This window comes from Eubalaena glacialis, chromosome 13, assembly GCF_028564815.1.
Source record: "Eubalaena glacialis isolate mEubGla1 chromosome 13, mEubGla1.1.hap2.+ XY, whole genome shotgun sequence".
In the NCBI taxonomy this organism is placed as follows: domain Eukaryota; kingdom Metazoa; phylum Chordata; class Mammalia; order Artiodactyla; family Balaenidae; genus Eubalaena; species Eubalaena glacialis.
In genome coordinates this window covers 18510253-18528239 of record NC_083728.1, presented here as the reverse complement: position 1 = coordinate 18528239, position 17987 = coordinate 18510253, and the positions used below count along the sequence as shown (strand labels likewise).

At 46.7% G+C, this 17987-nt stretch overlaps 1 protein-coding gene across 1 annotated transcript in view; it reads right to left on the bottom strand.

Moving 5' to 3' along the window:
• PTPRT (protein tyrosine phosphatase receptor type T) overlaps window positions 1-17987 on the bottom strand; it is a 776285-nt gene that overhangs the window by 39042 nt on the left and 719256 nt on the right. The window contains exons 18-21 of the mRNA XM_061209812.1: window positions 13421-13497; window positions 3812-3848; window positions 2364-2461; window positions 2-61 (exon numbers count right to left, since the gene is read on the bottom strand). Of these exons, the coding sequence (XP_061065795.1) occupies window positions 2-61; window positions 2364-2461; window positions 3812-3848; window positions 13421-13497 (272 nt within the window). The remainder of the gene's footprint in view (window position 1; window positions 62-2363; window positions 2462-3811; window positions 3849-13420; window positions 13498-17987) is intronic.

The window sequence follows — 17987 nt, the reverse complement described above, 5'->3', positions numbered from 1 at the left end:
CCATTCCGGGGGACGCCGAGCGGCTTAGAGTGGCATTTCCCACAGTGTGTCCCGCTGGGTGCTGATAGGTGTTAGGTAAAAAACAAGAAACAAAAACAAACAAAAAAAGGTTTTGTGGTCAAATGAGTTTGGGAAATGCTGGATCAAACAAAGTTAAATAGGCCACTTTGCTACAGGACTGCTCAGCTCGTTCACGTGCTAACGCTAATGTGCTTTTCGACTCTCCGAAAGGGGCAAAGAGTACACAGCATTTCCCAAACGTATTTAACCATGGAACCCCCTGTTCGCTAAGCATCATGCAGACTAGCATCCCATGGAACCCACTTAGGGAAATGCTGATTTAGTGCAACAGGGTTTGGAGGCAAACGGATGCATTGCTTCGTTCTAACACTCTGTAGCTGAGTAGCTTCCAGAAAGTACTGAAACCTCTCTGAGCCTCAGCTTCCCATGAATAATGATAGCTAACACTTACTAACGGCTTACAGCGTCTAGCTCTGCTCACTAAGTGTTCTACAAATACTTTACACAGATTACTTTAATTATTACTTATCACCACACCCTGATGATGTAGATATTATTATTAGCCCCATTTTACAGATGAGGAATGAGAAGCACAGGGAGGCTAAGAAAATTGCCCAAGGTCAACTGTCAGTAAGGGGTGGAGCCAGGATGCAAAACCAGGCCATCTGAATAATTACCAGGAACATCGCCTTGTACAACTGCTGTGAGATAAAGTGAAGTAATGCATAATGCACAACAGTGTCTGGCACAGCGCTTCGCTCCTAGCAGGAGTTTCATGAAGAAATTGCTCTCCTGTCCCCTCTCCCAATTCGAATTAGATTCACAATCAAGGGAATCTGTCTCCAGTGGGGGGACATGTTATAGAACAGGCTGGAATGTGCCTCTGAATTCTTAAATCCTGGGCTGGACATTTTGTCCACAGTAGCTGCTCCCTGGGCCTGAGCCCCTGGGGTGCAGTCTTGAGTAGGGGGACCATGACCACTAGAACGAGAGTCAGGAGTCAGAGACTGTGGCCGGGTGACTTCAGGGTATTCACTCCACTCCTTTGGGTCTGTTTCCTCATCTGTAAAACTGGGCAATGGACTAAATAAGAGTGGGCTCAAGGACAAAGTCTCTTCTGGCCCTAAATTCCTATTAGGCCACGAGATGTCCAAAGCCCTTTGCTGAATCATGACTGACAGCCCAGATTCTCCCCCTTCCCATTATCTTGGAGGCCAGGACTCTTTATTTTAATGGATTATCTGGTTCTTGCCAGAACAAAAACTTACCTGCCCTGTCTTTAGTTAGCTCATGTGATAAGTAGAGAGGCCCTCTGGAGTCCAGTGTCTGTGCACCCTGCCTTTAAACCCAGCACCCACCCACCCACATGCCACAGTTTACCAAGTAGGTGAAAGCAAAAGCTGGGAAGAGCAGTCCGCTTTCTAAGCCCTAGGAGTAGCTAAGGAGCACACAGGAGAAAGTCGAGACAGAGCAGAGTGACAGACCAAGGTCTGAACCCTGAAGAATGTCAAGGTTTCGAGGAACAAAGGGTCAGATGCTGCTGAGAGGTTGAGTACAATGAGAAGAGAGAAATGGCTATTGGATTTGTCAACATGAAGGATGCTGGGGATACTGACGAGTCACTGTGGGTGGGATGGAGAGAGCAGCTACACTGCAGTGGGTGGAAGAGAACGGGAGTGAAGAAGCAGAGCCTGTGTGTGAGATTTCAGAGTTTGGCAGAAAAGCAGGGACAGGAGAAGCAGTTTTGTTTGCCTGCTTTAGATTTTTAAGGGGGAAGGTACTCAGGATGTTTGTATGCTGAGGGAAATAATCTAGCAATGGGAAAGAGAATTACTTTCCAAGTGAGAGGGGGAGAATGAGAAATTCTCGAGCGGAATCTGTGATTCAAGGCACTAGGAATTGCCTTTGAAAGGGCAAGAGTCACTTCTCCTATCACATTAGGCTGCGCCATGAGAAACAGCTGATATTCTACCATTTGGGGTCAACAAAAACAGCCATGTCTTACGGTTCAGCCTGATAATAGAGGGGAAGAATGAGAAGATGGTTGTAGACACAAGTAGAATGCAGCTTGGCGGTGTGAAGATGAGCATTCACGTCTGATGGCTGTAATTCCCTCAAAGTCTATGAGATGACGCCATCAGCGGAGAGTGAGGGTGGAGAAAGGGGTGAGAGGGTTTTGAAGGGAAAAGATGTTCCTCGACTATGAACAGGAGGGAGGATTTCTCCCTCGTAGGGTGCCGTGAGGGTGAAATGTGGAACGGGAGGCACTTGGCACAGAGAGATGCTGGGGAGTGGAACGCCAGCCAGCAAACTCCATCCAGGTACCCACAGGAGGGGCTTACCCTGCCCACTTCCACGAGGTTTGTGACCATGACGATGCTGGCCGAGTTCTCCTGCCAGATCATTCTCCAGAAGTCCTTTACGGTCTCCTGCATGGGACCTGCCAACAGAGAAGGTGTCAGGGTCAGATTGCAATTGCAAGGAAGCAGACAAGAGGCTTGTCCCTCCTGGCTGGTCAGTCAAGGCTCCGGATGGGTGAGCAAGAGTGAGGTCAGCGATTCCTATTGGGACACAAGTAGCGGAGACTGGGGACTGAAGCGTGTGAGGTCAGAGTGTGCACGGGAAAAGCCACACTCCAGGTAGCAGGGTCTGCAGCGTCCCCTGGAAATGCCCGCAGCTTCTCCTCTTCGTCGTCCTCCTGCTCAGACCCTTTCCACCAGCCCCACTTTCCCGCCAACCCATCACCGTATATTAGGGGTTAATGACATAGCTTAAGGGAGTTTTCAAAAATTGGGCTCCAGAACCTCAGTGAGAGACGGGAAGGAAATTGGGGTGGGGGTGGGGTGGCAGGGCAGAGGAGCTGCCAGGAGTCAGATGCTGACAGCACAAACAGAAGATGCCCAATTCTGAGCTTGACAAATGCATTTGTCTGGAGCCTGGACAGAAAGGAGGGAAAATAAATAGACAAGAAATGGGAGATAGAATCTGAGAGTCCAAAGCAATTTCCTTGGAAATTTCTCTTTCAATGTCCTGGGCCTTCATCATTTTTAAAATTACAAGAGTAATAAGTGTATCTGATATAAACTTTTGAATGCCATTTTTCTGTATAAATATATATATGTGTATATATATTGTATTTGCTATAATAAGCATTATATCTATTATACGTATTTCCCCATGCCCTTAAAAACTCTTACCTGCCATGACATTTTTCATAGCTGCATACTTTTCCATAATATGGAAGTGTCACACTTTAACCAATCTACCAATTGATGGGCATTTAAGATTTTTCACTTTTTTCCTATTAGATAACACTGTGAAGGGTATCCTATTATATGTGTCACCGTCCACATGTATAATCATCCACAGGATTTCCTCCCAGCACAGTTTGAGAGGTATAGTCATTTTTAAGTCTAAGATCCTGGTAAGTTGCTTTCTAGGAGCGTTGGCTGCCTCTCTCTCCCGTGCCCACACCCATCGAGGATATAAGGCACCAAGAGCTCCAGTTCCGGATGGTGGATATTGATGGCACATATGCCTGAGGCTGATGCTTTCGGTCCAGGGCCCACCTCTCTTGACCATTTCCTAGTGACACCACCTTCCTCTCTCCCTTACGTCCCTCCCCCCATAGCTGAACTTGTCACCTCCTTCCTTCCCAAACAAATGAACAATCTCGAGACCTCGGGAGGCTCTCCAGCCCTGCTCCTATGTGACTTCTTGGCTGGTAGAAGCTCATTCCTCTCCTCCAGTGTAAGGCAAGGGCCCTTGAGAGGAAAAGGAGGGCACTTACCTTGAGTAGCAATGTAGTGCCGAGGTCGATGGTACCCCTGGATAACAAAAGAAAAAGTACAGTGAAGCTTACAAACAGCACAATACTAATAATTATCCTTTCCAAGGCTCGGTCTCTTCATAAGCAAAATGAAACTAGCATTAGACATTTCCCAGAGAAGTGGCAAGGATTAAATAAGATAATGCATGTAAAATGCTTAGTCCATCACTAAATGTTAGCTATTATTATAGTTCCTTGTGAGGGGCCCGTACAGGCTTGCCTTGGAGCCATGGACTGCCAGCAAAAATCAGATGGCCATCAGTTATGGCTATGCGCCCAGAGAAAGGTGGAGAGGGAATTTTCAGGTTTCTGTGGGATATCAACCACCACCAAGTCTTTCCCGAGCCATGATTATATGCAGAACACCGTGCAAGGCCCCGTAGGGCACCTGAAAGAAGAAAACAATCACCTTGCTGGCTCCTTGCATCAGTAACAATTGAAAAAGATGCCACACTGCCTCTCTGTGCTACATGGCTGGGCTTGGAACTGAAGTTCCTTTCACTGGGGGGGGGGGGACCCCAGGTAGGTGTACCCTAGAGACTGATAAAGCCACTTTCGGATTCAGAGATCAGTTTCTGATTCCCCTGTACATTTCAGAGTCTTCAGTAGGCCCTGCTGGGCTCTGATGTGTGGTTTCTCTGGTGCCCCATAATCCTAATCATTGGGGAACGGTTGAGGACAACTTTCTCTTTTGTCTGGGCATGTCCTACATGGAGGGTCCCCTTTCTTGTTACAGAGAGGAAGTACATCATATTGGGTAGAAGTTCAAGTTTTGGAGACAGATCTGTACTTAGTACATAACATTGAAAGTAATTAGTATTTATTGAATGAGTAAATACATGAATGAAAGGATAAATTAAAAAAATATATAGATGCCAATTATGGAGCCTGTTGGTGGAGAGGGTGTTGGAAAGTCCTGAAACTCCACTTTCTTTTAGAGTTAACAGTCTCCGGAGAAAACAAACCCGAAAGTCTGAGGAACACCTAGTTTTGTCTTAAACATTGCTGATGAGTCTTTATGTTCTGCTGAGGAGGATAAGCTGCCTCAAGATCCTCTTCTTTAGGAAATCAACCAGAAAAGTCATCTGCACGGTTCATGGAGAAACAGACGTGGTGTCTCAGAAGTTCTGGATCCACTTTCTGATTCAAAGATTCATTTCTGAGTCCCCCTGTACATCTCTCTACCTCAGACTTCCACTTGCTCCATAAATATTTAGTAGGTACTTTGTAATAATTACCTGGCATACTCTAGTAACACCTGGGTTGACTGTCAATAACAACCCAAGGCCAGTGTCATGGCTACAACTGTTGGATTAACCACCAGGAAATCAACAGCCCCACCTAAACTCTTTGTTTGAGTGGTCCTGTCTTCTTAGTGAGGTTGTCAGCTTCTTGAGGACAAACACTGCCTCCTAAGTTTTAAAAAATTTTCTGTGGAGCCTGGCACTGTGTGAAACTCAGAGCGAATGCCCAATAAACAAGCTGTTGAGAGACCAACCAGAAAGGCAGCATCTAATTATTAGAGAAATGCAAATCAAAACCACAATGGGGTACCACCTCACACTGGTCAGAATGGCCATCATTCAAAAGTCTCCAAATAACATGCTGGTGAGGGTGTGGAGAAAAGGGAACCCTCCTACACTGTTAGTGGGAATGTAAGTTGGTGCAGCCACTGTGGAAAACAGTATGGAGGTTCCTCAAAAAAACTAGAGTTGCCATATGACCCAGCAATCCCACTCTTGGGCATATATCTGGACAAAATTATAATTCAAAGAGATACATGCACCCCTATGTTCATAGCAGCACTATTCACAATAGCCAAGACATGGAAACAACCTAAATGTCCATTGACAGATGAATGGATAAAGAAGATGTGGTACATACATACAATGGAATACTACTTGGCCATAAAAAGAATGAAATAATGCCATTTGCAGCGACATGGATGGACCTAGAGATTATCATACTGAGTGAAGTAAGTCAGAAAGAGAAAGACAAATACCATACGATATCACTTATATGTGGAATCTAAAATATGACACAAATGAACTTATTTATGAAACAGAAACAGACTCACAGACATAGAGAACAGACTTGTGGTTGCCAAGGGGGAGAGGGGGTGGGGAGGGATGGATTGGGAGTTTGGGATTACCAGATGCAAACTAGTATATACAGAAACAACAAGGTCCTAGTGTATAGCACAGGGAACTATATTCAATATCCTGTGATAAACTATAATGGAAAAGAATATGACAAAGAATGTATATATACATGTGTATAACTGAATCATAATGCTGTTCAGCAGAAATTAACACAACATTGTAAACCAACTACATTTCAACAAAATAAATTAAAAAAAAAAAGAAAGGCAGCATAGCATGGTGGTTTTATGCACGGACTCTGAATTTAAACTGCCTGGGTGTGAATCCTGGCTCTGTCCCTTTTAGGCTGTGTGGTCTGGGGCAGGTTACTTAACCTCTTTGTGCCTCAATTAATTTTTGCTGTTAAATGGGGATAACAGCATTTATATTACAGCCTTGCTGTTAGGGTTGTGAGTTAATATATGACAGTTACTACGTATCAGGCACTAGTCTAGGATTTAACATATATGTCTTTGCTATTATTATTATTTTGTTGTGTATCTGGAAAGCATTCATTGAGTGCCTACCATGATTAAAAGTCTGTTTTGGCCATCAGGGAGATCCTGAGATGGGAAGCCCTTCCCTCCCCTCTGCTTTCCTGCTCTGCCTATAAATGTAGTAACTGAGCCCTTCTCTGAGCCGTGAGAGGTAGGAAGGAAGATGAGAGGCACAAAGAGCTCTCTGTTCCTTTGAGTTAAGATGGACAGTGCTTCCCAGGCTCACAGGAAGAATGAGACTACGGGAGTCTTCTTGAGTAGGCCTGGGAATAGAAACTAGTACCCTACAGTGTGGAAAGATGCGGTTTCTCAAGTCCATCCTCTTCTGTCATCCCCACATCATTCCTTCTTACAGCCCTCATCCTCCCTGATCTGGGCCAAGGCAACAGCCTCATGCTGGCCTCCCTGCCTCCAGTCCAGTCCCAGAGCCCATCTGCTTCCTGCCAGAGTGAACTCCCCAGTGTACATCTGATTATGTTGTTTCCCCGCTTAAAAGCCTGCAGTGGCTCCCCGTTGCCTGGACAATAATGTCCAAATGCCTTAGCTTGGGACTAAGCCCCTGTCTCCAGCCTCATCTCCAGCCTCATTTCCAGTTTTCCCTCTCCGGTCCCTTCCATGTACCCTATGCCCCAGCTTCCCACACTGCACTTCAAATGAGCCCTCCTTCCTCCTAAGCCCTGCAGGGCTTGGTAGATGCCCAATTAACACCCTTACAATGTATGTTGCAATAAGTTTTTTTTTTTTTTTTTTTAATACTTTCTCCTTCTGGGCCATGGGACAGGCCACCCAGAGCTGGGTATAGTTTTCAGCAGAGACTGGTCGGTGGCATACATGCATGAATATGTCTTTGAGGTGAGGTTAGGGCATTCCCTTAAGGCCTTAATTGGCAGACAAAAGGCAAAAGGCAAAAGGCAAAATGCATGGGATTTGGAAGATTCTAACACACTTCAACGTCAACGGGATGAAATTCTGAGCAAGAAATTCACATTTCAACTGTGGGAGTTAGATGACTTGGTTTCACTATTTTGTTCATTCGTTAGCTCACTCAGTCCTTCAATATTCACTTGACAGGTATTAACTGAGCATCTACTACTCTGTACAAGGCACTGGAAGTACAAAAGTGGACCTGATGGATGTGGGCTCAGATTCTGAGCAGCTTGTAGACATCAACAAACTGGGATAAGGGCCACCAAGAGGAAGATGTGCAAGGAGGCCAGAGAAGTGTTCTCTGAGGTCACTGCAGTTGAACTGGCCTCTTAAGCCTAGTTTGGGCATCTCAACATCCCTGTTATTCCCATTTCATCCCTTCAGCAATATTCTCAGTTTTCCTACCACCCTCCCCATGGCTCACTCGCTGTCTTGCTCTTCTTCAGAAGCAGCCATCATGTTTCCACCTATAGGCCTTAGCACTGGCCCCTACCTGTGCCTGCTGTGTCCATCCCCACATAACCGAGTGGTTTGCTCTCCCCTTCCATCCAGGCTTCTGCTGGGACGGCAGTCACCTCCACAGACAGCCCTTACCTGCCCACCCTGACATCCTTGGTTTTTTTTTTGCTTTCTCTGGTTTACTTTTCTTCAGGGCACTCACCACCAAAGTCTTTGTTTATTTACATGTTTATCGTCTGTTTTCCCAGTCGAATGAGAGCTCCAGCAGGGCAGGGCTGTAATGGGCTTGCTCATGGCTGTGTCCCCAGCATGGAGAAGTCTGCCTGGGCGGTCAGCGCTGATAAACGCACACAGAATGAACGCATGCATGCTGCGCCCCTGTCCACACGTGGCAGCCGAGTCAAGAGACCCTCTCTGGCCTCCAGGAACCCACGCAGTCCCCAAGAGAAAGCATTCTAACCACCTGACTCTTCAGCAATGGAGATGAAAGGAGACGTACTGCTCAGTTGGGGCTGCTCTGGGGATGTCCCAGGAGCTGGTACAGAAAACTTCCTAACCTGAAAAGAACTTTGAGTTCACTTAAGTCCCACCTACACAGCACGCACATGGCCTGCAAACCGGCACTGGGCCTGCCTCCATCCGCCTGTGAGCAACGGGAAAGAGCTTTGCATCCAACATGCATTTATCTCACTCCACGCTCATGCATCTGTTACTTGCTGGGGACCCAGAGACGATATTTATTTCCAGACTGGTAATTTATAACAGATTCAAGTGGCCAATACATTCTTGGGTGTGCAAACAAACATGCCAGAGGGATGGTTCAGACAGGAGGAGAACCACGGCCTCTGGTGGCCTAGACAGGGCTGGCCCCATCTAGCTCATTATCCAAATGGAGTCGTTTTAATGAATCGTCAAGATCCAATTGTGGATAAATGATTCTAGCATGGGCAGTTAGCCCTCTGGAGTGCAGGGAGGATTTTGGCTGGGTGGAAACCAGGGCCAAGGGGTGAGCCCTAGACAGCTACCTAGGGTGTGTCTGCCAGGAATCCCCATAGAGACCCTGGGAATTTTGACTTTGCTGGAGTGTACAGGGGGTCACGACTGATGTGATTCCCCTCCCCTCTGCTCACACTGTGCTAAAAGGAGCTCAGGCTCGGTGTCTTCTCTGTCCCTCCACTGACTCTCTATTCCCTTCCCTGCTCTGCTCGTGCCCTGGGAGGTTGACCTGTACGGACGACACCATGGCTTCCATGCCCTCCAGCTGCTAGTTGGGTTTGGTCATATGGACGACACCATGGCTTCCATGCCCTCCAGCTGCTAGTTGGGTTTGGTCATATGGACGACACCATGGCTTCCATGCTCTCCAGCTGCTAGTTGGGTTTGGTCATATGGACGACACCATGGCTTCCACGCCCTCCAGCTGCTAGTTGGGTTTGGTCATGTGGACGACACCATGGCTTCCATGCCTTCCAGCTGCTAGTTGGGTTTGGTCATATGGACGACACCATGGCTTCCACGCCCTCCAGCTGCTAGTTGGGTTTGGTCATGTGGACGACACCATGGCTTCCATGCCCTCCAGCTGCTAGTTGGGTTTGGTCAATGCAGAGCAGAAGCAGGAGCTCAGAGGCCACTGGGAGGTTGGGGTGCATGTTCTTTTGGGTCTCCCCCTATCAGGTCACCATGGCTTGGCCTTGACTTTCCATCAAAGGCTACAGCTCCAATCAGGCAGCCCCCTCCTTACAGCTACTCTCCCTGCTCTCAGGAGCTTGAGAGCTTCCTGCTGGTTCTAGCCTGGGGATACTGAACTCCTGCCACTTTGCCTCCCCCTTTAGTTTCCTTTAATCCTGTTCCTACTCTTATTAAATTCCCTTTGAGTGACCCTCTGTCTCCCAATGGGACCCTGACAGATAGACACTTCACATCAGTTGTCACATTCTTGTGGGTTGGCATCATCACATTTTACAGACATCAGAATGGGTAAATAATTTACCTAAGATCATAAAGCTAGTAAGCAGAAAGGCCTGGATTCAACGTGGCCTCTATAAGGACTGAATTCATGTCACGACTTTGGTCTCATGAGCCCTTGACTCTAACCACAGCACAGAGTCCAGTATCACTTATTAAGACAGCATCTAGCAGAGACTGTTTGGCCTGTCTGCACAATCTACTTCCTAGACAGAGGGCGAAGGTGGGCAGAGAACTGGATTCTAGCTGTGTGACCTTGAGCAAGCCTCTTAACCTCCACCCCTGGCCTCTTATCCTTAAAGGCTCTCAGAATGCATTGTGATGATAAGAACCTGGTAGAAATGGGTGCTGTTATTAGCACTGGTGTTGCAGAGATTCACTTGCAGTTAAAGCAATTTCCTTTGTTGCCTATAAAATACCAAAGTGCGTCTTGGTTCTGACCGCAGTCACATCCTCACTCAACTTTGGATTGTCTATCCAGGAAAATGCCTTTTGCCGGAGGTTAGCACTTAGGCAATGAATGCCAGATATGGCAACTTGGGCCAGCAGACCCCTCGTGGGCATGGCTGTCAGGGCTGCCACACCCACTCAGCCAGAGTCAAAGTCAAGGAGAAATGGAAGGAACCAACTCAGTTTGGTTCAGCACGTGCTGCCCGAGTCCCCACTGTGTGCTGCGTGCAAGGCGGTATCTTTTGAGTGGGTGAGAGGAGCAGGATGAAGAGCCCTGGCCTGGGAGTCATTCGGGTCTGGTTTCTAGCCTGCTTCTGCCACTGACCAGATGCCCACGCCCAAGCTTTGTAATCTCTTTAGACCTCAGCTTCCCTATCTGGAAAATGGGGGTGGTCACCTACCCTAAAGGGCTATGGGGAGGTCTCAATAAACAGATTCATTTAAAACCACCCCTCACAGGGCCCAAGAGTGACTCATTTAGAGCCCTGGGCTGTTGTCATTGCATTACCGTCATTATTAAAGCCAGCAGGGCACGGTTGGGGAGGCACCGACAATGCAGACTCCTGCTGTCCCCTCCCTCACATCCTGGAGAAGTTTCATAACCTTGAGAGCCCCAGTTCACTCATCTGGAAATGGGTAGTAATGGCATTTACTTTGTGAGTTGTGATACTAGTTAAGGCAATGTTGGTACACTAGAGGTGATCAATAATTCTTAAGCTACCATTGGTCCTTCTTGCCTGACTACCATCGGCTAACTCTCACTCATTGGCTAAAGCAGCACTGTGTCACCTCCTCCAGGAAGGCATCACTGACCACCCCACTCCCACCTTGAGGCTTTGATTTTCCTTTACATTCCCACGGCCCCTGCTCTTCGAGGGTCTCTTTCCTTATCTGACTCCCTCACCAGACTTGAGTCCCTTTTAAGGTCTGTGTTTCCGGCACACAGTGGAGGAACTGCTGTGTGTGAGAAATGAATACTAGATGCATGAGGGAAAGGCTGAAGGCATGATGGGTGAATGCTGAGTGCTTTCTCTAGGTTGGAGACAGGCTGCTCAGAACTGGCCATCTCCTTGTGAACTTTCTTGTTAGCCAGACTCCAGGCGGAGAACCACTCCAGGTGTTTCAGACAGAGGGAATTCAGTACAGGGAGCTGGTTATACAGGTGATGGAGGAGCTGAGTTGCAAAACGGAACAGTGAGGCCACCCAGAGATCAGCAATAGCAAGAGGATGTGGTCACCCCTAGAACCAGCAGATAACGGGAGACAGAGAAGCCGCCAGAGCCCAGGAGCTGGGGCCACCTTGTCGAGGCTGGATCACTCTGGTGGTCCTGCTTGATGGAGCCACAGATGGGATGCAGCCACTGCTGGAGCTGCCATCCCAGGAAGCAAGAGAGGCAGATAAATACGATGGCTTCTCCCTTCCCATCACCTGCCAATCTCCCATCGCACCTTCCTTAAAGGGTCAGCTCACTCTCCTCCCTGCACACACGCACACACATGCACATACATGCACACACATGCACACACAAACACACATGCACACACGCACACACGCATATACGCACATGCACACACAAACACATGCACACACACAGACACACATGCACACAAAAACACGCACATGCACACACAAACACGCAGTGCACACACACAAACACGCACATGCACACACAAACACGCACATGCACACACACACAAAGACGTACATGCGCACACACACAAACATGCACACACATGCACACGCACACAAACGCACGCACACGTGCACACCTGCACATACGCACATGCACACACACAAGCACACAATGCACACACAAACATGCACACATGCACATACGCACGCACACAGACACACACGCATACCAGCAACACAAAGCAGAACAGGGAAGGACAAGGAATAGATCTGAGGGCAAACAGGCAAATGCCTAACACAAGGCGCAATACACAATGGGGAATTCAAAAGCATGCCACAGTGCCTTATAGCTTGTCTATAAAAACACTTGGGAGTCAGAGGCACCAAGGTGGATCTCTGAGCCTTTCGTCAAGGTTCTTGGATTCCTAGCTGAGGTCCTCAGAAGCCTGGTTTGCATCAGTCATTCTGGGATGTCTCTCTGGTCCCAGTGACCATGCTTCCCTTTTACAAACTCTCTTACTTCCGTGTACGCCCATCTTGGCTCCTGTTGTATTTAATTCCTTCCTCCATATTCTCTGGAACACTGAAGCAGCCCCCTTTCCTAATTGGGGGTCTTATTCCCAGACCCTCTTCCCTCTCATCTATCTTACCCTGGGTAATAGATAAATCCTCCCAAAGCTCAGCTCTGAACCGGTCACCTCCTTGATCAAAAACTTTCCATAGCTTTCTCTTGCCTACAAAATAAAGTCTGACTTCCTACGTTTGATCACAAAGCATCAGTGATCTAGCTCCAACCTTATTTTCCACTATTCCCATTATAGAGTCTCTGCTCCCCTCAAACTGAGCTGCTACATACCCTCTGCTACATCTCAGCTTGTGCTTTTCTTTGGCCAGAGGCCCATCTTCCCCCTCTTTGATTTTAAATTCTACCTGTGCTTGAAGCTTTGGTTCACATCAAACTTCGCATTCCTGATAGAAGAGTGACTTTTTCCCTCCCACCTCTGAATCCCTGTAGCATTTTATCTGAACTCATGACACTCACCATTTCCTAGTCTGCCCTGGAATTATTGATGTGCACAGCTTATCTTCCTGCTAAGGTTTTTGAGGGTAGAGACCATGGCATTTTTAGCTTTATGGTTCCCATAGCATCCAACATACAGTAGGTACTCTGAAATTTTTGTTGCATAAATGGTTGTACCTTCAAATAAATGAATGAATGGGTAAACGGACATACATACAAAAGAATTAATGGGTGAATGAACAAGACTGGCAATGCTGGGTTCCCACAGAGCAGGCTACTCCAGCCAGCCTGAAAGTGGATGCAGCTTTAGATGGCTAATCAGCTTGGGTTACACTAGTTACAGGGAGGAGCCAGACCCTCTGGACCTGTTCTAGGAGGGCCACTGTCTGGGGGAGTGGCTGGGGGCACAGCCACAGATCTTGAGCCTACTGCAGCCAACCCCAGAACCCAGCTGCCCAGCCCCGTGGAGAGCCTCACATCAATGTAGTTGGCGTTGATGTAGTCGGAGTGTGGGTCTCCATCCAGCACCAGCAGCCTCACGCGAGAATGGTCATCTGCAGAGAGAGAGAGAGCAGAAAACAAGGGGATGGGTGATGATGAGAAGCCTTCAGATGAGCTCTGCCCTGCTTTAGAGCTACCATTTATCAATCATCATGTACCAGGCACCATGCTACTGACAGACACGCTCTCATTTAACCCCTAGCATCACCCTCAGTTATTATCCCCATTTACGGATGAGGAAATTGAGGCTTAGGGAGATTACTATGCCTTAAAAAGGGCCTGTATATGCTGCTTCTCTTTTTTTCCACCCGCCCTTCTGATTCCGGTTTTGTCATTACCTACTGGGGAGAGTGACCTGCTTCTTTAAATCTTAGTGATTTTGTCATTAAAATGGGGATGGAAACGCCTTCTCCAGAGGACAACGCAGGAAAGACCATATGAAAACACTCAGGAAGCGAGAAGTGTTAGATCCAAATTAATATGCCCCATTTTCATGCTTGCTTAAAACTGGAAAATTTACCTATTTTCCACAAGTGCACAAATGCTTGCCTTTTGCCTCTTGGAATATTGCTGCAAATAGACTGTCGGCCACATATTGTTATCAGTATTATCATTCAAGTGAAGCTGACTAAATCATTATATTAAAAGAGATCATCAATAACTAAAAATCGTGTTACAGAGAATACCATTTCAAAAACAATCTAGGCACAAACAAGATTTGCAGGCTTTAGTCAATGGCACGCTTACTTCAAATAACACCAAATAAAAATGATTAAAAAAAACCTATTACAGCGAAGAATCAGGCTAATCCTTTACAATTAATTAAAGTGAGCTCCGATATGCTAGAGGACACGCAAACAGAACACCTGGGTTGGGCCTGGTGGGGGGAGGGGCTCAGCTTTCTCTTCCCGTCACTATGCACATATCACTGCATGTTGCTGCATCCACTGGCCAGGCCACCTTACTCTAGGGCAGGGCTAGGGCTCCCCATAAGTGGACTGGAGAACTCTGGGCACCCCCCAAGGGTTTATGGGGATCAAGGAAGTTGGGTCACCATATCCCATTAGCTTTTTCCAGAACTTGGTAGTTTACAAGGCCACCTATTACTACTAACTGGAACCCCCATGAACAGGGACATTAGGTGTTTTGCTCCTTGTTCTATCCTCTGCACGCACCTGTGACAGGTACTCAATAAGTACTCGGTGAGTACATGAGTGGATTATCTCCTTGGACTCTCACAGTGACCCTGGGAGAGAAGTTAAGATGGATGCTGTTAACCTTTGTTACAAATGAGGAAACTGAGGCTCCCAAGGATTGACTGGCCACATGGCCAGTGGATGGTGGAGCTTGGAAGAGTGGGATTCTCTTAACTCTGAGCTCAGACACTCCTGATTCCCCAGAGGGGTCTAAGCAGGATAGTAGAAAGTACTTCAAGGGTACACAGCAGAGGGAATTAATGACAGAGAAGTGGTTACCTGGGTGATGGAAGAGTTGAGAGGCTAAAGGGAGGAGGGAGAAGTAACTCAGAGATAAACATCAACAAGGAGACACTGACTCCCCAGGGTCGGTGGGACAGAGGGAGGAAGCGAGGGCACCAGAGCCCAGGGTTGGGGGCCACCTGTGGAAGCTGGAGCTGCAGTGGGCCTCTCTGGTGGGAGCTGGAGAAAAGGAGGAGACTCCCTCACTGTTCAAGAAGGTGCCTCTGATTGGGACAGAGAGGGAGAAATACCCCGGCTTCTTCCTTTCTCCCACCTTCCAATCTCCAACCAGTGCACGTCATTGGCCAAACAGCAGCCAGCTGACAAGAGAGGCTGAGAAATGCAACCTGCAAGGGTCAGATCCCTATGATGGAAAGTTGAGCAGGAGAAGGCAAGGAATGGGACCAAGGATGGACAAGCAGGCCGGGGCTGGACAGGATACCACCCCACGTCCATTCATTCATTAACTAATTAATCAATTCAAAAATAGTTAAGTGAGCATCTGCCATGTGGCAGGCACTATGCTAGATACTGAGCTACACTGGATGCCATGTTTCTTACTCATCATGGGGAAGAGTTTCCGTGGAATCAACCAGAGGGAGTGGGGGGGAGGTCTAAGTGATCCCTTTGGGTGGGTGGCGGAGTGGGGTGTGAAGTGGGGAAGGAGTCTGAAGCTAATCTTTATGGAGTTGATGGTAGATACCAGAGGCTTCACATACATTATCTCACTCAATCATTTATTCCTCCAAATTGCTCCACAGATTATTATACTAATGATGTAGTATTTTTATTCTTCCCATTTCACAGATGAAGAAACTGGGGCTCAGAGAGATTAAGCAAGTTTCCAACATTACACACCCTACAAGTGGCTGGGATTCTATCTTAGGACTGTCTGATCCTGAATCCCTGCTCTGTTCACACGATGTGCTGTCCCTGCACTTCTAGCATCTCGCGGGTACTGCAGTCTGTGCAAGTGTCTGGTCCCCAGCTCCTGCAGTGGGACGTCCTGGGGGACATCCACCCAGCAGGGGTTCAGACAAGACCCAGCACCTGACTCCGAGCTCAGACTGTTAAGCCCTGTTACCAGCGGTTACCAAAACTGTAAGGCTCAAAAGAGGGAAAAATGCATAATGTGTTTTCACTCATTGGTCTCACTAATCGATTCAAAAAATCTCCTTTATTTATTGAGTTATGCCTGCCCTTGAGGTCTAAAGCACTGGAAACAGAGATTCTGGTGTAAAACGTTGAAAGGGAATTTTCATTAATATAAAATGAAATTGAAAGTCTGAAAGCAAACATGATTAAAAAGAAAAAGAAACAAACTTATTTCTTTTAGTTAAATATTCTTAAAGATGAGAGGTGCCTCTAACCACCAGATGATGGCGTTTGTCAATATCACCTCTTTATTCATTTATTAAGAACAAATTCAGTGAGCACCTACTACACACAGGCTTGTTGAAGGGACTTGGAAAGTATTTTCCAAGTGCTTAGGGAGTTTGTCAATGTAGTGGGGGAGACAGACTGTACACAGAAGTGAAATTTCAAGGTCTAGAAAGTGGGGACTAGAGGGCTTTGTGAAGTGATACGTGAATGAGGAATTGAAAGTAAGGCTTGACCAAAGGACAATGAGGAAGGGTCTCTCCATCAGAGAGAACAGCAAGAGTGAGAGCAGAGGTCCTGGAAAAGCAAGCATATCGGCGACCTGCAAACAGTTTCTTGTCTTGTGAACATGGAATGGGAGGCAATTAGCAGTGGGAGAAGAGGCAGAGGAGGTAGGTGGGGGTTAGACTGAAGAGGGCTTTCTACGCCCTATTCAGGTACTTAGATGCAAGTCACCATGCCGGGCTCTGCAGAGCATCCAAATAGAGACTATCTTCTGAGACTGTGAAAGGGTACTTTAGTACAAAATGATCAAGATTTATTCCCACATGGGCTAACCTGTGGCAAGTAGGACAGTAGACGTGGTGATGGGAGGTCTGAAGCTATGGGTCAGATCTGGGTTCAGATCTTAGTTCCATCACTTAGCAAGTCAGTTGATCTCTCTAAGCCTTGGTTTTCTTAGGAAAATGCTATATGGCTCAATACTATATAGCTCACAGAATGTTGGGAGGATTAAATGAGAAAATGCAGGCATGAAAAGTGTGAGGACATTAAGAGAATGAAAAGATGAGCCACAGATTGGGAGAAAAAGTTTGAAAAAGACTATCCGATAAAGGAGTTGTATCCACAGTATACAAAGACCTCTTAAAACTCAAAAATAAGAAAACAATCCAATTAAAAAATGGGCAAATGATCTGAATGGACACCTCACAAAAAAAGATATATGGATGGCAAATAAGCATATGAAAAGATGTTCAGTATCATATGTATTAGGAACTGCAAATTAAAACAACAAAAAGATACCTCTACTCACCTACTAGAATGGCCAAAATCCAGAACCCTGACAACACCAAATGCTGACGAGGATGCAGAGCAACAGGAATTCTCACTTATTGCTGATGGGAAAGCAAAATGGTAGAGCCACTTTGGAAGACAGTTTGGAAATTTCTTCCAAAACTAAACACACTCTTATCATATGATCCAGCAATTACTGTCTGGTATTTACCCAAATGAGCTGAAACTTATGTCCACACAAAAACCTGCACATGAATGTTTATAGCAGGTTTACTCATAATTGCCAAAACTTAAGAAAAACCAAGATGTCCTTCAATAGGTGAATGGACAAACAAGTCATGGTACATCCACGTCTTTGGTAATATAAAGAAATGAGTTCTCAAACCACGAAAAGACATGGAGGAAAGATAAATGCATACTGCTAAGTGAAAAAACCCAGCCTGAAAGGCTTCATAGTGTATGATTCCAACTCTATGACATTTTGGAGAAGGCAAAACTAGGGAGGCAGTAAAAAGATCCGTGGTTGCCAGGGACTTGGGGGGAGGGATGCCTAGGTAGAGCACAGGGAACTTTTAGGGCAATGAAACTTCTGTATAATACTGTAATTGTGGATATGTGTCACTGTACCTTTTTTAAATCCTACAGAACTGCACAACACAGAGTGGACTCGA